At 43.9% G+C, this 23,684-nt stretch overlaps 1 protein-coding gene across 1 annotated transcript in view; it reads left to right on the top strand.

Moving 5' to 3' along the window:
• LOC117206071 overlaps window positions 1-23,684 on the top strand; it is a 115,153-nt gene that overhangs the window by 74,159 nt on the left and 17,310 nt on the right. Inside the window, 55 exon segments of the mRNA XM_033445070.1 lie at window positions 27-347; window positions 463-756; window positions 829-1,164; window positions 1,247-1,549; window positions 1,641-1,946; window positions 2,019-2,336; window positions 2,414-2,734; window positions 2,865-3,179; window positions 3,256-3,588; window positions 3,671-3,973; window positions 4,322-4,627; window positions 4,714-5,031; window positions 5,109-5,413; window positions 5,562-5,874; window positions 5,966-6,298; window positions 6,381-6,683; window positions 6,779-7,093; window positions 7,165-7,482; window positions 7,560-7,880; window positions 8,012-8,326; window positions 8,415-8,750; window positions 8,833-9,135; window positions 9,230-9,535; window positions 9,616-9,933; window positions 10,011-10,331; window positions 10,408-10,424; window positions 10,483-10,777; window positions 10,866-11,201; window positions 11,284-11,586; window positions 11,681-11,986; window positions 12,067-12,384; window positions 12,462-12,782; window positions 12,901-13,215; window positions 13,288-13,623; window positions 13,704-14,006; window positions 14,275-14,580; window positions 14,661-14,978; window positions 15,085-15,405; window positions 15,573-15,887; window positions 15,971-16,306; window positions 16,389-16,691; window positions 17,079-17,384; window positions 17,468-17,785; window positions 17,984-18,304; window positions 18,411-18,725; window positions 18,803-19,135; window positions 19,227-19,532; window positions 19,668-19,973; window positions 20,376-20,693; window positions 20,781-21,113; window positions 21,247-21,552; window positions 21,705-22,025; window positions 22,224-22,529; window positions 22,755-23,060; window positions 23,147-23,464. Of these exon segments, the coding sequence (XP_033300961.1) occupies window positions 27-347; window positions 463-756; window positions 829-1,164; window positions 1,247-1,549; window positions 1,641-1,946; window positions 2,019-2,336; window positions 2,414-2,734; window positions 2,865-3,179; window positions 3,256-3,588; window positions 3,671-3,973; window positions 4,322-4,627; window positions 4,714-5,031; window positions 5,109-5,413; window positions 5,562-5,874; window positions 5,966-6,298; window positions 6,381-6,683; window positions 6,779-7,093; window positions 7,165-7,482; window positions 7,560-7,880; window positions 8,012-8,326; window positions 8,415-8,750; window positions 8,833-9,135; window positions 9,230-9,535; window positions 9,616-9,933; window positions 10,011-10,331; window positions 10,408-10,424; window positions 10,483-10,777; window positions 10,866-11,201; window positions 11,284-11,586; window positions 11,681-11,986; window positions 12,067-12,384; window positions 12,462-12,782; window positions 12,901-13,215; window positions 13,288-13,623; window positions 13,704-14,006; window positions 14,275-14,580; window positions 14,661-14,978; window positions 15,085-15,405; window positions 15,573-15,887; window positions 15,971-16,306; window positions 16,389-16,691; window positions 17,079-17,384; window positions 17,468-17,785; window positions 17,984-18,304; window positions 18,411-18,725; window positions 18,803-19,135; window positions 19,227-19,532; window positions 19,668-19,973; window positions 20,376-20,693; window positions 20,781-21,113; window positions 21,247-21,552; window positions 21,705-22,025; window positions 22,224-22,529; window positions 22,755-23,060; window positions 23,147-23,464 (17,043 nt within the window).

The raw sequence follows: 23,684 nt of genomic DNA, 5'->3' as shown, positions 1-23,684 counted from the left end.
TTTCTGATTTCTCAAAACCGTTCTAGCTGTTCCCGTCAGTCTTTCTCCGTGCACCCCATCACCATGCGGTTTCAATGCGATATGCAAAGAGCAAAACGGTATTGGATCTTGTTCCTGCTTGTCTGATTACATTGGTAATCCTTATGAAGGGTGTCGACCCGAATGTGTCATTGATACCGATTGTGCATCCACATTGAGCTGTATACGATCCAAATGTCAAGATCCTTGTCCAGGGACTTGTGGTACAAATGCAGAGTGTAAGGTCATAAATCACCGCCCTGCATGTACATGCATTCAAGGTTACAGTGGGAATCCCTTTCAATTCTGTACTCTCATACGGGAGATAGGTATGAAAAAAATTCGAATCGTCATATTTAACAAACATAGTTATGGTTACAAATATGGTGAATAACTAGCACTTGAAAAATGAAAATTTTGTAGAAGATGACACGAAATACAAAGATCCGTGCAACCCTTCACCTTGCGGACCCAACAGTCAATGTCGCGTCGTAAATGGGCAAGGTGTCTGCTCTTGTCTACCAGAATTCACGGGTGCTCCTCCTATGTGTCGCCCCGAGTGTACTCTAAATTCCGAGTGCCCTGAAGAACGCGCATGCGTTAACCAGAAATGTGTTAATCCATGCCCTGCTTCATGTGGAACATTCGCCACTTGCGTTGTCAGGAACCATAGCCCGATTTGTGCCTGCAGAGATTCGTATACTGGCGATCCATTCACCAGATGTTTCCCTATACCACGTGAGAAATTTAAAGCTCGTATTTTAACCGCCAAAAATTAGACAGATTGTTATAACATGACTGCTCTTTTAGAAGCTACACCACCTACAGCAATTCAAGTTTCGCAACCTTGTTTGCCCTCTCCTTGTGGTCCAAATTCAGAATGTCGTGTGATCAATGGTGGCCCATCTTGCCAGTGTCGGTCAACTTACGTTGGAAGTCCACCAAACTGTCGGCCAGAATGTACGGTCAACTCCGATTGTTCCCCTAGTCAGGCCTGCATGAGAGAAAAATGCAGGGACCCTTGTCCAGGTTCTTGTGGTTCCAACGCTCAGTGCACGGTGCTCAATCACGTTCCCATATGTTCCTGCTTCAACGGATACACCGGAGATCCTTTCAGCAATTGTTATTCAATCCCGGTGATACCAAGTAAGAAAACCGAATACGTAATACTCAGTAGAATTTGTGAAAGGTTTGACACGCATATGAGACACGTTTATTCTCTTAATAGCGGAACCGTCAGTGGTTGATCCTTGCGCATCATCACCTTGTGGTCCCAATGCACGTTGCGAAAGTGGTATTTGTACATGCTTGACAGACTATCAGGGTGATCCATATGTTGGGTGCCGACCAGAGTGCGTACTGAATACAGATTGTGCCCAGAATCGCGCTTGTTTGAGAAACAAATGTGTCGATCCTTGCCCTGGTACTTGCGGTCGAAACGCGGAATGTCTCGTATACAATCATATACCCATGTGCAGTTGCCCGAGTGGAATGGTTGGAAATGCGTTTGTACTGTGCACTGTCGCTCAAGGTACATCCTAGAAACTTCTCTTTCCCTAATTTTCTCCGCAGGCTAGTACTAAGTATTGCTCAGAATATTTACTATATTACCATAATACCAGATACCATAAAGGGCAACCCATGCTCTCCTTCGCCTTGCGGACCAAACAGTATCTGTCGCGAAATCAATGGTCAACCTGTCTGCTCCTGCGTATCTGGATTTTTGGGAACACCACCTACCTGTAGACCAGAGTGTACAGTCAGCTCCGATTGTCCTCTGACACAAGCTTGTAGCAACCAGAAATGTGTCAATCCATGCTCTGGCACATGTGGGTTCGGAGCCATCTGCAACGTCGTCAATCATAATCCCATATGTGGCTGCCCGCCTGAACTTACAGGCGATCCATTTGTCCAATGTGTCCCCCGACGTAAGATTTCTTGCTTCAGTATCCCAGTTACTAATGAAACTTTAAAAAATCATAATGCTAATTCTCTTTTAGCACCCGAGCCCCCAGTACCGCAAAATCCATGCGAACCCTCTCCGTGTGGACCTAATGCAGAATGCAGAGTCGTCAATGATTCTCCGTCTTGCACTTGTTTATCTGAATTCATAGGCACCCCACCCAATTGCAGACCAGAGTGTGGCAGCAATAGCGAATGCCCCAGTCAGTTGGCTTGCATCAATCAGAAGTGCAGAGATCCTTGTCCTGGATCCTGCGGGGCAAGCGCGGAGTGTCGTGTTGTCAGTCATACCCCTATGTGTGCCTGTTTGAATGACTATACCGGCGACCCCTTCACTCAGTGTACACCTACGCCACGTAAGGCTTACGAAATCCTTTTCTTGCTTTGAACAATCCGTTTCTGATCTCTAAATTGCTTCTTCAAAACATTGTAGTTGTTCCCGTCAATCTCTCCCCATGTAGTCCATCACCGTGTGGTTTCAATGCTATATGCAAAGAACAAAACGGTGTCGGATCATGTTCCTGTGCTGCTGATTACGTCGGCAACCCTTATGAAGGATGCCGCCCCGAATGTGTCGTTGACACTGACTGTCCGTCTACACTGAGCTGTATACGTTCCAAATGTCAAGATCCCTGTCCAGGTACCTGTGGCACTAACGCAGAATGCAAGGTTATCAATCACAGGCCTGCGTGCACATGTGTTCCGGGTTACAGTGGAAATCCCTTCCAATACTGCTCCGTAATACCCGCAATAGGTACGATAGATTCAGATTTTCTGGAATGTAATGACCATGAGCTAAAATTTATGTCTTATCTAAAGCTGACCAAAGCAGACATTTATTCTTTCTTTCCGTGATTTAAAATATAAAACAAAATTTCTTGCAGAGGACGAAACGACGTATAAGGATCCCTGCAGTCCTTCGCCTTGCGGACCCAACAGCCAGTGTCGCGTAGTAAACGGACAAGGAGTCTGCTCCTGTCTGCCAGAATTCACTGGCACGCCACCCATGTGCCGCCCCGAGTGTACTTTAAATTCGGAATGCCCACAAGATCGTGCCTGTGTTAGTCAGAAATGTGTTAATCCATGCCCTGCTTCATGTGGAACATTTGCCACTTGCGTTGTCAGGAACCATAGCCCGATTTGTGCCTGCAGAGATTCGTATACTGGCGATCCATTCACCAGATGTTTCCCTATACCACGTGAGAAATTTGAAGCTCGTATTTTAACCGCCCAAAAATTAGACAGATTGTTGTAACATGTCTGCTCTTTTAGAAGCTACACCACCTACAGCAATTCAAGTTTCGCAACCTTGTTTGCCCTCTCCTTGTGGTCCAAATTCAGAATGTCGTGTGGTCAATGGTGGCCCATCTTGCCAGTGTCGGTCAACTTACGTTGGAAGTCCACCAAACTGTCGGCCAGAATGTACGGTCAACTCCGATTGTTCCCCTAGTCAGGCCTGCATGAGAGAAAAATGCAGGGACCCTTGTCCAGGTTCTTGTGGTTCCAACGCTCAGTGCACGGTGCTGAATCACGTTCCTATATGTTCCTGCTTCAACGGATACACCGGAGATCCTTTCAGCAATTGTTATCCAATTCCGGTGACACCAAGTAAGAAAGCCGAAGGCGTAACATTCAGTAGAATTTGTGAAAGGTTTGACACGCATATGAGACACGTTTATTCTCCTAATAGTTGAACCGTCGGTTGTTGACCCTTGCTCATCATCACCTTGTGGCCCCAATGCACGCTGTGAAAGTGGAATCTGTACATGCTTGACAGACTATCAGGGTGATCCATATGTTGGATGCCGACCAGAGTGTGTACTCAATACCGATTGTGCCCAAAATCGCGCTTGTTTGAGAAACAAATGCGTCGATCCTTGCCCTGGTACTTGTGGTCGAAATGCAGAGTGTCTAGTATACAATCATATACCCATGTGCAGTTGCCCGAGTGGAATGGTTGGAAATGCATTCGTACTGTGCACTGTCACTCAAGGTACAATTGAGAAACTTCGTTGCCTATTTCTAATTCATATCGCTGGGTATTAACCGCCCGTAATACTGCCATTTACGTTAGGACACTCAATTGTATATTATTTAGTTTGACTTCTTAATATCTTACAAATATTATTAATGATCGCAATTACCTAAATATCACGTGTAAACAGAACGTCAATAAGTGCACGTTCATTGAGTTTACAACTCAGAATATTACAATCCTGTTAAATATATATATAAAGCAACGATACTAGCCGATAGCTGGATTATTCATATCGACTGTATTGCTATTCAGAATACTTACTGTAGCGCTGCTCTGAATTTTTGCCACTTTTCATTATATCAGATACCGAAAAGGGTAACCCATGCTCGCCTTCGCCATGTGGACCAAACAGTATCTGTCGAGAAATCAATGGACAACCTGTCTGCTCCTGCGTAGCAGGATACTTAGGAGCACCACCAACTTGCAGACCAGAATGTACAGTCAGTTCCGATTGTCCACCGACACAGGCTTGCACCAATCAGAAATGTGTCAATCCTTGCCCTGGTACATGTGGGTTTAGAGCCATTTGCAATGTTGTCAATCATAATCCGATATGCAGCTGTCCACCTGAACTCTCTGGCGATCCATTTGTTCAGTGTGTTCTACGACGTAAGATTTAGTCTTTCATGATTTGAACGGTTAACAAAATTTAGAAACGTAAGACTGATAATCGTAATTCGTACATGTCTTTTTAGCTCCCGAGCCCGCTGTACCGCAAAATCCATGCGAACCCTCTCCGTGTGGACCCAATGCAGAATGCAGAGTCGTCAATGATTCTCCGTCTTGCACTTGTTTATCTGAATTCATAGGCGCCCCACCCAATTGCAGACCCGAGTGTGGCAGCAATAGCGAATGCCCCAGTCAGTTGGCTTGCATCAATCAGAAGTGCAGAGATCCTTGTCCTGGATCCTGCGGGGCAAACGCGGAGTGTCGCGTTGTCAGTCATACCCCTATGTGTGCCTGTTTGAATGACTATACCGGCGACCCCTTCTCTCAGTGTACACTTACGCCACGTAAGGCTTACGAAATCCTTTCCTTGCTTTGAACAATCCGTTTCTGATCTCTAAATTGCTTCTTAAAAACATTGCAGTTGTTCCCGTCAATCTCTCCCCGTGTAGTCCATCACCGTGTGGTTTCAATGCTATATGCAAAGAACAAAACGGTGTCGGATCATGTTCCTGTGCTGCTGATTACATCGGCAACCCTTATGAAGGATGCCGCCCCGAATGTGTCGTTGACACTGACTGTCCATCTACACTAAGCTGTATACGTTCCAAATGTCAAGACCCATGTCCGGGCACCTGTGGTGCAAACGCAGAGTGCAAGGTCATCAATCATCGGCCAGCGTGCTCATGCATTCCTGGTTACAGTGGAAATCCCTTCCAATATTGCTCTGTAATGACGGCAATCGGTACGACATATTTTAATCTTTCGCAATACAAAAACAATGAACCAAGTTTTACGTCTTATCTAAAGCTGTATAAAGCAGAAATTTATTCGTCTGTTTCGTGGTGTAAAACATGAATTAAAATCTCTTGCAGAGGATGAGATGAAGTATAAGGATCCCTGCAGTCCTTCGCCTTGCGGACCCAACAGTCAGTGTCGCGTAGTAAACGGACAAGGTGTCTGCTCTTGTCTGGCAGAATTCACGGGTACACCTCCCATGTGTCGTCCCGAATGTACTTTAAATTCAGAATGTCCACAAGATCGTGCCTGCGTTAACCAGAAATGTGTTAATCCATGCCCTGCTTCGTGTGGAACTTTCGCCACTTGCGTTGTCAGGAACCATAGTCCAATTTGTGCGTGCCGAGACTCATATACTGGAGATCCATTCACTAGATGTTTCCCCATCCAACGTAAGGAATTTCGGAAAATTTGAAATTAATGTATATACTTTTTGATATAAAATTAGACTGGTTTCTGATTTTGTAATTGCCCTTTTAGAAGCCTTACCACCATCCACAGTCGAACCTTCACAACCGTGTTTGCCATCCCCTTGTGGTCCTAATTCGGAGTGCCGTGTAGTTAACGGAGGTCCATCCTGTCAATGTTTATCATCTTACATTGGAAGTCCACCAAACTGTCGTCCAGAATGTACAGTAAACTCTGACTGTTCACCAAGTCAAGCCTGCATGAGAGAAAAATGCAGGGACCCTTGTCCAGGCTCCTGTGGTTCCAACGCTCAGTGCACGGTGCTCAATCATGTTCCTATATGTTCCTGCTTCAATGGATACACTGGAGATCCCTTCAGCAACTGTTACCCTGCTCCCGTGGCACCAAGTAAGAAAGTTAAAAACGTAACATTCAGTAGAAATTGTAAAACGTTTGAAATTTATGTGATACACGTTAATTTTTCTAATAGCGGAACCGTCAGTGGTTGATCCTTGCGCATCATCACCTTGTGGTCCCAATGCACGTTGCGAAAGTGGTATTTGTACATGCTTGACAGACTATCAGGGTGATCCATATGTTGGGTGCCGACCAGAGTGCGTACTGAATACAGATTGTGCCCAGAATCGCGCTTGTTTGAGAAACAAATGTGTCGATCCTTGCCCTGGTACTTGCGGTCGAAATGCAGAGTGTCTAGTATACAATCATGTGCCCATGTGCAGTTGCCCGAGTGGAATGGTTGGAAATGCGTTCGTTCTGTGTACTGTCGCTCAAGGTACATCTTAGAAACTTCTTCCATTGCCCTAATTTTCTTTGCTGCATGGTACTATGGAAGTGTCCAGAACATTTACCAAATTGTCATGATAATAGATACCGTAAAGGGCAAGCCATGCTCTCCTTCGCCTTGTGGGCCAAACAGCGTCTGTCGAGAAATCAATGGACAATCTGTCTGCTCCTGTGTATCTGGATTCTTGGGAACTCCACCTACATGTAGACCAGAGTGTACAATCAGCTCTGATTGTCCTTTGACACAGGCTTGTAGCAATCAGAAATGTGTCAATCCATGCTCTGGTACATGCGGGTTCAGGGCCACCTGCAATGTCGTCAATCATAATCCCATATGTAGCTGCCCACCAGAACTTACAGGCGATCCATTCATTCAATGTGCGCTGAGACGTAAGATTTGTTCCTTCAATATGTCACTTATTCAAGAAATTTTTAAGAAACATAATAGTAACTTACACGTGTAATTTTAGCACCCGAGCCCATTGTACCACAAAATCCATGCGAACCCTCTCCGTGTGGACCCAATGCAGAATGCCGAGTCGTCAATGATGCTCCCTCTTGCTCTTGTTTATCGGAATTCACAGGCACCCCACCCAATTGCAGACCCGAATGTGGCAGTAATAGCGAATGTCCAAATCAGTTGGCTTGCATCAATCAGAAATGCAGAGATCCGTGTCCTGGATCCTGTGGGGCAAACGCGGAGTGCCGTGTTGTCAGTCATACCCCTATGTGTGCCTGTTTGAACGACTATACTGGTGATCCCTTCAGTCAATGTTCTCCTATACCAGGTAAGGCTCGCGAAAACCTTTTCTTCTTTTTAACAATTAGTTTCTGTTCACTAAGTCAATTCTTAAAAAAATTTTAGCTGTTCCCGTGAATCTTTCGCCATGTAGTCCATCACCTTGTGGCTTTAACGCTATATGCATAGAGCGAAATGGAGTAGGTTCCTGTTCCTGTTTATCTGATTATATCGGTAACCCCTACGATGGGTGTCGTCCCGAGTGTGTCGTTGACAGTGATTGTCCATCTACACTGAGCTGTATACGTTCCAAATGTCAAGACCCCTGCCCTGGTGCCTGTGGCACAAACACGGAGTGCAAGGTCATTAATCACCGACCTGCGTGCACATGCATTCCAGGTTACAGTGGAAATCCCTTCCAATACTGCTCCATAATGCCCGCAATAGGTACGATATATTTTAATTTTCATCAATCATCAAGATAATTACCCAAGATTTATGTCTTTTCGAAAGTTGATCAAAGCAGAAATTTATTCGTCTGTTTCGTGATGTAATAGATGAATTAATATCTCTTGTAGAGGATGAAACGCAAAATAAGGATCCGTGCAACCCTTCACCTTGCGGTCCAAACAGTCAATGTCGCATCGTAAATGGGCAAGGTGTCTGCTCTTGCCTGGCTGAATTCACTGGCACACCTCCCATGTGTCGTCCCGAATGTACTTTAAATTCAGAATGTCCTCAAGATCTTGCATGCGTTAAGCAGAAATGTGTTAATCCATGCCCTGCTTCGTGTGGAACTTTCGCCACTTGCGTTGTCAGAAACCATAGCCCAATTTGTGCCTGCCGAGACTCATATACCGGAGATCCATTCACTAGATGTTTCCCCATCCCACGTAAGGAATTTCAGAAAATTTCAAAGTAATTTATATTATTTTTGATATAACAGTAGACTAATTTCTAATTATATAATTGCCCTTTTAGAAGCCTTACCACCATCCACAGTCGAACCTTCACAACCGTGTTTGCCATCCCCTTGTGGTCCTAATTCGGAGTGCCGTGTTGTTAACGGAGGTCCTTCTTGTCAATGTCTATCAACTTACATTGGAAGTCCACCAAACTGTCGTCCAGAATGTACAGTAAACTCTGACTGTTCACCAAGTCAAGCCTGCATGAGAGAAAAATGCAGGGACCCTTGTCCAGGCTCCTGTGGTTCCAACGCTCAGTGCACGGTGCTCAATCATGTTCCCATATGTTCCTGCTTCAATGGATACACTGGAGATCCCTTCAGCAACTGTTACCCTGCTCCCGTGGCACCAAGTAAGAAAGTTAAAAACGTAACATTCAGTAGAAATTGTAAAAGGTTTGAAATTTATGTGATGCACGTTAATTTTTCTAATAGCGGAACCGTCAGCGATTGATCCTTGCGCATCATCACCTTGTGGTCCCAATGCACGTTGCGAAAGTGGAATCTGTACATGTCTGACAGACTATCAGGGTGATCCATATCTTGGATGCCGACCAGAGTGCGTACTGAATACCGATTGTGCCCAGAACCGCGCTTGTTTGCGAAACAAATGTGTCGATCCTTGCCTTGGTACTTGCGGTCGAAATGCAGAATGTCTAGTATACAATCATGTGCCCATGTGCAGTTGTCCAAGTGGAATGGTTGGAAACGCGTTCGTTCTGTGCACTGTCGCACAAGGTACATCTTAGAAAATTCTTCCATTCCCCTAATTTCCTTTACTGCATGGTACTATAGCAGTGCTCAAAATATTTACCAAATATCATAATAACAGATACCGTAAAGGGTAACCCATGCTCTCCTTCACCTTGTGGACCAAACAGCGTCTGTCGAGAGATCAATGGTCAACCTGTCTGCTCCTGCGTAGCAGGATTCTTAGGAGCACCACCGTCCTGTAGACCAGAGTGTACAGTCAGTTCCGATTGTCCTCTGACACAAGCTTGTAGCAACCAGAAATGTGTCAATCCATGCTCTGGAACATGCGGGTTTAGAGCCACTTGCAACGTCGTCAATCATAATCCCATATGTGGCTGCCCACCTGAGCTTACAGGCGACCCATTTGTCCAATGTGTCCCACGACGTGAGATTTTTTGCTTCAGTATTCCAGTAACTAGCTACTAAACTACAATTTTAACAAACATAATGGTAATTCACTTTTAGCTCCCGTGCCCGCTGTACCGCAAAATCCATGCGAACCCTCTCCGTGTGGACCCAATGCAGAATGTAGAGTCGTCAATGATGCTCCGTCTTGCTCTTGTTTATCTGAATTCATAGGCACTCCGCCCAATTGCAGACCCGAATGTGGCAGTAATAGCGAATGTGCAACTCATTTGGCTTGTATCAATCAGAAATGCACAGATCCTTGTCCTGGATCTTGTGGGGCCAACGCGGAATGTCGCGTTGTCAGTCATACACCTATGTGTGCCTGTTTGAACGACTATACCGGCGACCCCTTCTCTCAGTGTGCACCTACGCCACGTAAGGCTTACGAAATCCTTTTCTTGCTTTGAACAATCCGTTTCTGATCTCTAAATTGCTTCTTCAAAACATTGTAGTTGTTCCCGTCAATCTCTCCCCATGTAGTCCATCACCATGTGGTTTCAATGCTATATGCAAAGCACAAAACGGTGTCGGATCATGTACCTGTGCTGCTGATTACATCGGCAACCCTTATGAAGGATGCCGCCCCGAATGTGTCGTTGACAGTGATTGTCCATCCACACTGAGCTGTATACGTTCCAAATGTCAAGATCCCTGTCCAGGTACCTGTGGCACTAATGCAGAATGCAAGGTCATCAATCACCGGCCTGCATGCAGTTGCCTTCCGGGTTACAGTGGAAATCCCTTCCAGTACTGCTCGATAGTGCCCGCAATAGGTACGATGTATTTTAATTTTCGTCAATCATCAAGATAATGACCCAAAATTTACGTCTTTTCTAAAGTTGATCACAGCAGAAATTTATTCGTCTGTTTCGTGATGTAAAACATGAATTTAAACCTCTTGCAGAGGATGAGACGAATTATAAGGATCCCTGCAGTCCTTCGCCTTGCGGACCCAACAGTCAGTGTCGCGTAGTAAACGGGCAAAGTGTCTGCTCTTGTCTAGCAGAATTCACTGGCACGCCACCCATGTGTCGCCCCGAGTGTACTTTAAATTCAGAATGTCCTCAAGATCGTGCATGCGTTAACCAGAAATGTGTTGATCCATGCCCTGCTTCGTGTGGAACTTTCGCCACTTGCGTTGTCAGAAACCATAGCCCAATTTGTGCCTGCCGAGACTCATATACCGGAGATCCATTCACTAGATGTTTCCCCATCCCACGTAAGGAATTTCAGAAAATTTCAAAGTAATTTATATTCTTTTTGATATAACAGTAGACTAATTTCTAATTTTATAATTGCCCTTTTAGAAGCCTTACCACCATCCACAGTCGAACCTTCACAACCGTGTTTGCCATCCCCTTGTGGTCCTAATTCGGAGTGTCGTGTAGTTAACGGAGGTCCATCCTGTCAATGTTTATCATCATACATTGGAAGTCCACCAAACTGTCGTCCAGAATGTACAGTAAACTCTGACTGTTCACCAAGTCAAGCCTGCATGAGAGAAAAATGCAGGGACCCTTGTCCAGGCTCCTGTGGTTCCAACGCTCAGTGCACGGTGCTCAATCATGTTCCTATTTGTTCCTGCTTCAATGGATACACTGGAGATCCCTTCAGCAACTGTTACCCTGCTCCCGTGGCACCAAGTAAGAAAGTTAAAAACGTAACATTCAGTAGAAATTGTAAAAAGTTTGAAATTTATGTGATACACGTTAATTTTTCTAATAGCGGAACCTTCAGTGGTTGATCCTTGCGCATCATCACCTTGTGGCCCCAATGCACGTTGCGAAAGTGGTATTTGTACATGCTTGACAGACTATCAGGGTGATCCATATGTTGGGTGCCGACCAGAGTGCGTACTGAATACAGATTGTGCCCAGAATCGCGCTTGTTTGAGAAACAAATGTGTCGATCCTTGCCCTGGTACTTGCGGTCGAAATGCAGAGTGTCTAGTATACAATCATGTGCCCATGTGTAGTTGTCCAAGTGGAATGGTTGGAAATGCGTTCGTTCTGTGTACTGTCGCTCAAGGTACATCTTAGAAACTTCTTCCATTGCCCTAATTTTCTCCGCAGGGTAGTACTAAGTATTGCTCAGAATATTTACTATATTACCCTAATACCAGATACCGTAAAGGACAACCCATGCTCTCCTTCGCCTTGCGGACCAAACAGCGTCTGTCGAGAGATCAATGGTCAGCCCGTTTGCTCCTGCGTAGCAGGATTCTTAGGGGCTCCACCTACATGTAGGCCGGAGTGTACAGTCAGTTCCGATTGTCCTCTGACACAAGCTTGTAGCAACCAGAAATGTGTCAATCCATGCTCTGGGACATGCGGGTTCAGAGCCACTTGCAACGTCGTCAATCATAATCCCATATGTGGCTGCCCACCTGAGCTCACAGGCGACCCATTTGTCCAATGTGTCCCACGACGTGAGATTTCTTGCTTCAGTATTCTAGTTACTAGTTACTAAACTACAATTTTAACAAACATAATGGTACTTCACTTTTAGCTCCCGAGCCCGCTGTACCGCAAAATCCATGCGAACCCTCACCGTGTGGACCCAATGCAGAATGCAGAGTCGTCAATGATTCTCCGTCTTGCACTTGTTTATCTGAATTCATAGGCGCCCCACCCAATTGCAGACCCGAGTGTGGCAGCAATAGCGAATGCCCCAGTCAGTTGGCTTGCATCAATCAGAAGTGCAGAGATCCTTGTCCTGGATCCTGCGGGGCAAACGCGGAGTGTCGTGTTGTCAGTCATACCCCTATGTGTGCCTGTTTGAATGACTATACCGGCGACCCCTTCTCTCAGTGTACACCTACGCCACGTAAGGCTTACGAAATCCTTTTCTTGCTTTGAACAATCCGTTTCTGATCTCTAAATTGCTTCTTAAAAACATTGTAGTTGTTCCCGTCAATCTCTCCCCGTGTAGTCCATCACCGTGTGGTTTCAATGCTATATGCAAAGAACAAAACGGTGTCGGATCATGTTCCTGTGCTGCTGATTACATCGGCAACCCTTATGAAGGATGCCGCCCCGAATGTGTCGTTGACACTGACTGTCCATCTACTCTGAGCTGTATACGTTCCAAATGTCAAGATCCCTGTCCAGGTACCTGTGGCACTAATGCAGAATGCAAGGTCATCAATCACCGGCCTGCATGCAGTTGCCTTCCGGGTTACAGTGGAAATCCCTTCCAGTATTGCTCGATAGTGCCCGCAATAGGTACGATGTATTTTAATTTTTGTCAATCATCAAGATAATGACCCAAGATTTACGTCTTTTCTAAAGTTGATCAAAACAGAAATTTATGATATAAAACATGAATTTAAATCTCTTGCAGAGGATGAGACGAATTATAAGGATCCGTGTAGTCCTTCACCCTGCGGACCCAACAGTCAATGTCGCGTAGTAAACGGCCAAGGTGTATGCTCCTGTCTGCCGGAATTCACGGGAGCGCCTCCTATGTGTCGCCCTGAGTGTACTTTAAACTCTGAATGTCCTCAAGATCGTGCATGCGTTAACCAAAAATGCGTGAACCCTTGTCCTGCTTCGTGTGGCAGTTTCGCATCTTGCGTGATCAGGAACCACAGTCCAATATGTGCTTGTAGGCCATTATATACTGGAGATCCTTTCACAAGATGTTTCCCCGTGCCACGTAAGATATTTGGACGTGGTTTCAATTGTTCTAAAATTAAATAGATGTCTTATTTTCTCATTGCCCTTTCAGAATCCTCACCACCTACAGAGGTTGAAACTTCACAACCTTGTTTACCTTCTCCTTGTGGCCCAAATTCAGAATGTCGTGTGGTCGGTGGAGGCCCATCTTGTCAGTGTCGACCAAATTTCGTTGGAAGTCCACCAAATTGTCGGCCAGAATGTACAGTGAATTCTGACTGTTCTCCTAGTCAAGCCTGCGTGAGGGAAAAGTGCACAGACCCCTGCCCAGGTTCTTGCGGTTCGAATGCTCAATGTATGGTACTCAGTCACGTTCCTATATGTTCCTGCTTTGAAGGATATACGGGTGATCCTTTTAATGGTTGCAACCTAACTCCCGTTAATCCAAGTAAGGATTTTAAAGAAAATTCATATCTCATGTTTGTGAATGATTTTTAAGTATTTGCAACACGTTTGTTCTTTCTGCAGCAGGACCAACTGTTGTTGATCTATGTGCATTATTGCCTTGTGGCGCTAACGCACGTTGCAATGATGGAATCTGCACTTGTCTACCAGAGTATCAGGGTGACCCTTATGTTGGTTGTCGACCAGAATGCGTATTAAATGGGGATTGCCCTCAAAATAAGGCTTGTCTGAGAAACAAGTGTGTTGATCCTTGCCCTGGTACATGTGGTGTTAATGCACAGTGTCAAACATACAATCATGTGCCCATGTGCAGCTGCCCAAGTGGAATGGTGGGAAACGCCTTCGTTCAATGCAATGTTGTACAAGGTATAGCTTGACGAATTTTCCTGACATTCTTGATCGGAATTGTTGCGTTATAGGCAATTATTGCGTGATAAATGGAACTAATGTCCTTTGTTACGTAAAAGGCAAAATATAAATTTTAATATTGTGTATTTAAATAACATAATCTAAAAGAATTACTAAAAGTTCACAGACACCAGTTGAAAAAAAATTACTGACATTGTTTGCAAAATTAATTTGAAGAACTTATCAATGGAACACTCCACTGACACTTTATCATCTTGTGTCATAGAAACCGGAAAGGAAAACCCTTGCTCTCCTTCGCCTTGTGGACCTAACAGTGTCTGTCGAGAGATCAATGAACAAGCAGTCTGTTCGTGTGTAGCAGGATATCTAGGTTCTCCACCTACCTGTAGACCAGAATGTACAGTCAGTTCCGATTGTCCTCTAACAGAAGCGTGTAACAATCAAAAATGTGTAAACCCCTGTCCTGGTACATGTGGATTTAGAGCCACCTGCAATGTTGTCAATCACAATCCTGTATGTAGCTGTCCAGCTGATCTCACTGGCGATCCATTTGTGCAGTGTGTTCTACGACGTAAGATTTGCTTCATACAAATTTTCCTGTTTATACAACTATTTGCGTAACGTGAACAAAATTGATGCTTGTTGTTTTAGCACCTGTGCCCGTAGTGCCACAAAATCCATGTGAACCCTCTCCATGTGGTCCAAATTCAGAATGTAAAGTCGTAAATGATGCTCCTTCCTGTTCCTGTTCGTTAGAATTTATAGGCACTCCTCCCAATTGTAGACCCGAATGTGCCAGTAACAGCGAATGTCCAAGTCAGTTGGCTTGCATTAATCAGAAATGCAGAGATCCTTGTCCTGGATCCTGCGGGGCGAACGCCGAGTGTCGTGTCGTCAGTCATACTCCGATGTGCGTCTGCCCTGAAGATTATACTGGCGATCCTTTCACTCAATGTGCACCTAGACCACGTAAGGACCAAGAATGTTCTTTTCCTAGTATTTCTTTTCTCTAAATTACATTTATTAAAAATTTTTATCCCTCGAAGATATTAAATGATATGTTAAAACATTTTAGCTGTCCCCATCAATATTTCTCCATGCACTCCATCACCATGTGGTTTCAACGCGATATGCAAAGAACAAAACGGCGTAGGTTCATGCTCCTGTTTAACCGATTATATGGGCAATCCCTACGAAGGATGTCGCCCAGAATGTGTGGTTGACACGGATTGTCCATCTACATTGAGTTGCATACGCTCTAAATGTCAAAATCCCTGCCCTGGTACTTGTGGCACGAACACAGAATGCAGGGTCATTAATCATCGTCCTGCGTGCACGTGCATTCAAGGTTACACTGGAAATCCATTCCAATATTGCACCCCCATTCCACAAATAGGTATGAATAAATATACAACCGTTTCGTTCTCTGATGAAGTATCATCACGAGAAATATTATGTATTCTGAGCAAGCTTTCAGGAAAGAAAAGATCATGGTTCTTTTTATTCCTGACGATAAGTAGAAATATTTTTTCACGATGTAAAACACACATTAAAATCTTGCAGAAGATGAAACGCAAAATAAGGATCCGTGCAACCCTTCACCTTGCGGACCAAACAGTCAATGTCGCATTGTAGATGGGCAAGGTGTCTGTTCTTGCTTGGCTGAATTCACTGGCACACCTCCCATGTGTCGTCCCGAGTGTACTTTAAATTCAGAATGTCCACGAGATCGTGCGTGCGTTAACCAGAAGTGTGTTAATCCATGTCCTGCCTCTTGCGGAACATTCGCCACTTGTGTAGTCAGGAACCATAGTCCAATCTGTGCGTGCAGAGAATCATATACCGGAGATCCTTTCACTATATGTTTCCCCGCGCCACGTAAGGACATTTCGAAAATTGAAGAATTATTTTATATTGTTTTATAATTAAATATCCCGTTCATTCCTTAATTACCCTTTTAGAAGCTACACCTCCAACAGCAGTCCAAGTTACACAACCCTGTTTGCCTTCTCCGTGTGGTCCAAATTCGGAGTGCCGTGTAGTTAACGGAGGTCCATCTTGTCAATGTCTACCAACTTACATTGGAAGCTCTCCTAACTGTCGACCAGAGTGTACAGTAAACTCTGACTGTTCCCCTAGTCAAGCTTGCATGAGAGAAAGGTGCAGAGATCCTTGCCCAGGTTCTTGTGGTTCCAATGCTCAATGTATGGTCTTGAATCATATCCCAATATGCTCCTGCTTCGAAGGATACACGGGAGATCCTTTCAGCAATTGTTATCCAGCTCCTATTAGACCAAGTAAGAAAGCTGAAAATACATTATTAAATGAAGTTTCTTAAATGTTTGAAGAAAATGAGAAACATATTTATTCCCTTCATAGCTGAACCAAATGTTGTCGATTCCTGTGCATCGTTGCCTTGTGGTCCTAATGCACGTTGCGACAATGGAGTCTGTACATGTTTACCAGAGTACCAGGGTGACCCTTATGTTGGATGCCGACCAGAATGCGTATTAAATACGGATTGCCCTTTGAATCGAGCTTGTATAAGAAACAAGTGTGTCGACCCTTGTCCTGGAACATGTGGCTTAAATGCAGAGTGTCGCGTATATAATCACGTTCCCATGTGCAGTTGTCCCAGTGGAATGGTTGGAAATGCGTTTGTTCAGTGCAATATCCTACAAGGTACAACGCGACGAACTCTTTATTCAACGCTTGATTTATGTCTGCGGGTAGTAGGTGGCCGTAATATCTCCGGTTACGTTAATGTTTGAATACTTAAGTTTTATATTTATTTCGTACTTTATATGATATTAGCGATAACTGTTAACATAGCTTATGTCACGTCTGTGCTATTTCAAAGGTAACTTTGAGAAGAGTTGAGAACACGTGTGCGTCTTTTTGAATTCAGAAAAGTCGCAGTATTCGCTACCAACATGCACAACCGTGGCATAAACCAGGGGTTTTCGAAACGTCTCTTAATGGTCACTAACAAAACGACGATTGAAATATTAAAAACGCTATCGTAAATTAGCATCTCTCTAAATGTATACCATATTTCCATGATAACAGATACCGTAAAAGGAAACCCATGTTCACCCTCGCCGTGTGGACCAAACAGTGTTTGTCGAGAGATTAATGGTCAGCCTGTCTGCTCCTGTGTAACAGGCTATTTAGGAGCACCACCTTCTTGTAGACCAGAATGTACAGTCAGCTCCGATTGTCCCTTGACAGAAGCTTGTAATAATCAGAAATGTGTAAATCCTTGCCCCGGTTCGTGCGGATTCAGAGCTACTTGCAACGTTGTAAATCACAATCCTATATGCAGCTGTCCACCTGAACTCTCTGGCGATCCATTTGTTCAGTGTGTTCCACGACGTAAGATTTGTTCCCTCAATATTTCCACTGTCACTAACGATATTTATGAGACGAGTAATCGTAATCTACATGTGTAATTTTAGCACCCGAGCCCGCAGTACCGCAAAACCCATGCGAACCCTCTCCATGTGGACCCAATGCAGAATGCAGAGTCGTCAATGATGCACCCTCTTGCTCGTGTTTATCGGAATTTATAGGCAGCCCACCCAATTGCAGACCCGAATGCGCCAGCAATAGCGAATGTCCAAGTCAGTTGGCCTGCGTGAATCAGAAGTGCAGAGATCCTTGCCCTGGATCCTGTGGGACGAACGCTGAATGTCGTGTTGTCAGTCATACTCCTCTGTGTGTCTGCCCCAGCGACTATACTGGAGATCCGTTCACTCAATGTTCACCCAATCCACGTAAGGATTAAAAATTTCCTTCTTTTGTTTTTTAACTTCTAAATTATTGTTGCCAAAGATTCCTTGGAGATACTACGATTTCTAATTTCCGATGGTTATTGAAATCTATTCGTGGTCGAAGCAATAATCTTGTGCAGAGAGGACCTTTAACATTGATCGTATTTATTGGTTACTTCTTACCATTAAAAAAATTTTTAGCTGACCCTGTCAATCAGTCTCCGTGCACTCCATCACCGTGCGGATTCAACGCGATATGCAAAGAACAAAACGGTGTAGGATCCTGTACCTGTTTGGCCGATTACGTTGGTAACCCTTACGAAGGATGTCGCCCCGAATGTGTCGTTGACACTGACTGTCCATCCACGCAGAGCTGTATACGCTCTAGGTGTCAAGATCCTTGTCCCGGCACATGCGGCACAAATGCAGAATGCAAAGTCATCAATCATCGTCCTGCATGCACGTGTATTCAAGGTTATAGTGGAAATCCTTTCCAACATTGCGCATTGATACGTGAAATAGGTACGAATAAACTTTCATCCCTTCTTGCATTTTACATAAATTTTTATCAAAAAAATTTCGAAGAACACCGATATGTTTCTCATGGTTCTAAATTTAAATCTTGTAGAAGATGAAACGAAATACAAAGATCCGTGCAACCCTTCATCTTGTGGACCTAACAGTCAATGTCGTGTAGTAAATGGCCAAGCTGTTTGCTCTTGTCTGCCAGAATACACAGGCACGCCTCCAATGTGTCGTCCCGAGTGTGTTCTAAACTCAGAGTGTTCTCAAGATCGCGCCTGCGTTAACCAAAAGTGCATGGACCCGTGTCCCAATTCTTGTGGCACGTTTGCCACCTGCGTAGTCAAAAGTCACAGTCCGATCTGTGCTTGCAGAGAATCATACACCGGGGATCCTTTCATCAGATGTTTCCCTGCTCCACGTAAGATACCTTGAAACTAATTTAAATTATCTTGCAGTTACATATATAGATTCCTTATTTCATAATTGCCCTTTCAGAAGCACTACCACCGACAACAGTCGAAGCTACACAGCCCTGTTTGCCTTCCCCGTGTGGTCCAAATTCAGAGTGTCGTGTAGTCAATGGCGGCCCATCCTGTCAATGTCTATCCACTTACATTGGAAGCCCTCCAAACTGTCGTCCAGAGTGTACAGTAAACTCTGACTGTTCACCTAGTAAAGCCTGTATGGGAGAAAAGTGCAGAGACCCATGCCCAGGTTCTTGCGGTTTCAATGCTCAATGTACAGTATTCAATCACGTTCCTATGTGTTCCTGTATCGCTGGATACACCGGTGATCCTTTCAGTCAATGTAATCAACTAATCACTCCTCGTAAGTAGTTTTCATTCAGAAAGATTTTTTATGTTCTATCACCGATTTTCGATTGGAATTTTTAAAATGGCTGATACAACATTTTTGGTAGCAGCTGAACCAACACAGACGGATTTATGTAATCCATCACCCTGTGGACCTAACGCTATTTGCAACGACGGAATCTGTTCTTGCATGCCCGATTACTATGGGGATTCTACCATCGGTTGTCGACCAGAATGTGTACTTAACAACGACTGCCCCCGAAACAAAGCTTGCGTGAGAAATAAATGCGAGAATCCCTGCGTTGGTGCATGTGCCCCTGATGCAATTTGCGACGTGGTTAATCATGTTCCAATGTGCAGTTGTTCTCCTGGTTTCGAAGGAAATGCCTTTGCATTCTGTCGTCCAGCTATAGGTACTTTGTCGTGTTGAAAAGAATTTTCTGTTTCTTTAGTTTATAAGTCAAGACCATTTATTTACTTAAACAAATTATTTAGTTAAAGAAGGCATTTAAATCCAGACGTTTTTACAAGTAATCGTATTTCGACAGCCGAACTTCCATCTAATCCGTGCAATCCATCGCCTTGCGGATCTAACAGTCAATGTCGAGTGAAGAATGGCCAGGCAGTGTGTAGTTGCGTACCAGGCTATTTAGGAAACCCGCCAATCTGTCGCCCAGAATGTGTAGTTAGCTCTGATTGCCCACCAAACGAGAGTTGTAGTAACCAGAAGTGCATAAATCCTTGCGTGGGCTCGTGTGGCTTGGGAGCTCGTTGCACTGTCGCGAATCGTAATCCTATTTGCCACTGTCCTGAAGGATTCACGGGAGATCCTTTCATTAGGTGTCTTCCACTTCGTAAGTTCCCTTTTTTAATTGGGAGATTCGGTGCACAAATGATACAAGTAAAAATATGTATAATATGTATTTTTAAATCCAAAAAATTACAGGTAAAATTAAACTCTAGAAATATTAGAACATATTACTGTATCAAATTAAATAAAACGCTAGTAGATAAAATATTATATTATATTATAGATATATATTATCTAAATAGTAGATTAAATATCGAAACAGGTTACTAATATTGTACTTCTAATTGTGCTGATTCGTAACGAAACTTTTTAGATAATGTGACATCCTTTTATCTTTTTAAAACAAAATACATTTGTATCAATGTTCCACCGAGTCTGCAAAATATCACGAACATCTGAGCACCCACGAAGAGATTCATTTTTAATATCTGAATAAAATTTTTAGCGCCAGTTCAGCCAGAACCGATAAACGTTTGCCAGCCATCACCATGCGGACCCAATGCTCAGTGCCAAATATCAGGAAATTCACCTTCATGCAGTTGTTTACCCGAATTTATCGGTTCACCGCCATATTGCAAGCCAGAATGCATTAGTAACAGCGAATGCCCTACAAATTTGGCGTGCATAAATCAAAAGTGTCGCGATCCTTGTCCCGGTTCCTGTGGCGCCAATGCAGAATGCAGAATAATTAGCCACACGCCTATGTGCGTTTGCTCTTCGGGTTTCGTTGGTGATCCATTTGTACAGTGTACTCCAAAACCAGGTAAAAAGACTCTCGCATTCCCAGAAAGTATTCTATCGTCGAAACGAATAAGTATTTCTCACAAGAGAAATAATTTACAATTTGTAGTTATCCAAGATCAAGAAATAGAGAAACTCACCCCATGTGTACCATCTCCTTGTGGATCTAATGCAGTCTGTAACGAACAAAACGGCGCAGCATCCTGTAAATGCATCACTGATTATATTGGCAATCCTTATGAAGGATGTCGGCCAGAGTGTATCGTTAATTCCGATTGCTCGGCTGATCAAGCTTGTGTTAGATCCAAATGTCAGAACCCTTGTCCAGGATTTTGTGGATACAATGCAATGTGTCAAGTTGTTAATCATGTTCCATTATGTACCTGTCAATCTGGATATACCGGAGATCCGTTCGTTCAATGTAACTTTATTCAAGCTCCGCGTAAGTATTTATGTTAGGCGGAACCTCCATTATCCGAAATTTTCTTATTCAGATATTTTCGAGCAGTGCAACTTATGAAAATAATGTCAAAGTCATAGGTTTTCACGGTTTTGTAATATGGACGTTCTTACAGCGGAACCAGCTGACCCTTGTAATCCGTCACCCTGCGGTCTGAACAGTCTGTGTCGTGTATTCAATGGACAGGCTATCTGTTCGTGTTCACCTACGTTTTTGGGATCTCCACCGATGTGTAGGCCAGAGTGTACGGTCAGCTCAGAGTGTACAACAAACCGTGCTTGCAAAAATCTCAAATGCGTCGACCCTTGTCCTGGAATTTGTGGCATCAATGCTAGATGCGAGGCCATTAATCACAGTCCGATCTGTAGCTGTAACGTAGGATATACTGGCGATCCCTTCGTTAGATGTTTCAAAGTTCCAAGTTAGTAATTTGGGCTGAATTTCGTGTAAAACTATTCCAATCCATTCGTTTTAACCCACTGAAATTTAAAACCAGTTGTCGATCATTTACTAAAGTACAACGTTGGATGAAAGAGATAAGGATAGGTTCTTAATGGTAATATTTTCCTTCAGCGGTATCCGAACCAGTGAACCCTTGCGTGCCATCGCCCTGTGGCCCGTTCTCTGTGTGTCGCGTCGTTGGAAACGCGGACCTACCAAGCTGTACCTGTATGGACGATTACATAGGAACTCCTCCAAACTGTCGACCGCAATGTACCATCGATTCAGAATGTGCCAGTAACCGAGCTTGCCTCAGACAAAAGTGTACAGATCCTTGTCCAGGTTCCTGTGGTACTGGAGCAGAATGTTTAGTAGTGAATCACATGGCTGTGTGCACTTGTCCCCAAGGATTCACAGGCGATTCATTTGTCAATTGTTTCCTAGAATCTCCTCGTAAGCATTGTCATAGAAATTTAGAACTTTATGAAAACAATAATACGAATGCATCCCTTCGAAGCAGTATTTTTAATATTTTTGTTGATACATATAGAACGATATTTAATGACACTTTTCATCACAATTTTATCCCTCAGAACAATACCTAATAGTTACAGCCTTTAGAACAGAATTTAATGATATTTTTCCTACTAGCTTCACCAACAGCACCCCAAGATGCCTGCAACCCCTCACCGTGTGGATCGAACGCACTGTGTCGCGATGGTACATGCACTTGTCTACCAGAATACCACGGTGATCCATATTACGGATGTCGTCCGGAGTGTGTCCAGAACCCAGACTGTCCTTTAGACAAAGCTTGCAATCATAACAAGTGTTTTGATCCTTGTACCGGTGTCTGCGGACAGAATGCCGAATGCGTGGTGATAAATCATACTCCCATGTGCAGTTGCCCCGATGGCATGTCAGGAAACGCGTTCACAGCATGTTTCCCAGTGAAAGGTAAATTATTATATCATGACAACGATCAATAACATTGAACCTGTATGTGATTTGTGATAAGAGACATTAGTCGAGAGAAAAGCTGAAACGTGTCGAACATCCTCGAAATCGTTGAACCGAGGCCTTTGTCAACTTAAACATTCGCTGACGCACAGTGTTCTGAAATAGCTATCTAGCTAGGGAAAATTATATTTTGCCTTAAAAATCCAACCCTTTGTTTTGCAGACCCAGAGATAGTACAACCTTGCAACCCGTCACCCTGTGGTCCTAATAGTAGGTGTCAGGACATCAGTGGACAGGCAGTGTGCTCGTGTGCCCCTGGTTACATAGGAAACCCACCAGCTTGTCGACCTGAATGTATAGTTAACAGTGACTGTCCATTGAACGAAGCTTGCGTGAATCTCAAATGTAGAGACCCGTGTCCTGGATCCTGTGGAGTATCAGCTAGGTGTCAGGTCGTCAATCATACTCCTATTTGCAGCTGTCCTTCGATATTCACTGGTGACCCCTTCGTGCGTTGTTTACCTAAACGTAGGTGTCTTTTATGATTATTTAATTTAGAGATAACATCTCATTACGGAGGTAACGGAAATTTAATTTGTGGGTTTTCTGAAAAGCTGAAGAACCAGTACAACCAACCAGCCCGTGTCAGCCATCACCGTGCGGTCCAAACGCAGTTTGTCAAGTGGTTAATAACTCTCCGTCGTGTTCTTGTAAACCAGAATTTATTGGTGTTCCGCCAAACTGCAAGCCAGAGTGTATCAGTAATAGCGAATGCGGTAGTCACTTGGCGTGTATCGAGCGTAAATGCAGAGACCCTTGCGCCGGTTCTTGTGGTTCGAACGCGGAATGTCACGTTGTGAATCATGTTCCATCGTGCATTTGCTCAAAGGACTTCACGGGAGATCCGTTCGTTCAGTGCATTGCCAGACAACGTAAGTGTCCTGATCGATGTTTCATAAAATAGGACATTTATTGGTACCTTATTGACCTGACTTTGTTACGATTGGCAACTTTGACAAATTAGTGTAGTAGCGTAGAATTTCTCTTGAAGAAAAGAACATTCTTTTTACTAGAAATACTGAAGTTTAAATGCTCAAAAATCAGATAATTCGAGTTTCCAAAAAAAACGTACATTATCTTGTAGAACATTTT

Source organism: Bombus bifarius, unplaced genomic scaffold, assembly GCF_011952205.1.
Source record: "Bombus bifarius isolate JDL3187 unplaced genomic scaffold, Bbif_JDL3187 scf7180000007996, whole genome shotgun sequence".
Lineage (NCBI taxonomy): Eukaryota > Metazoa > Arthropoda > Insecta > Hymenoptera > Apidae > Bombus > Bombus bifarius.
This window is presented reverse-complemented; position numbering and strand designations above follow the sequence as displayed.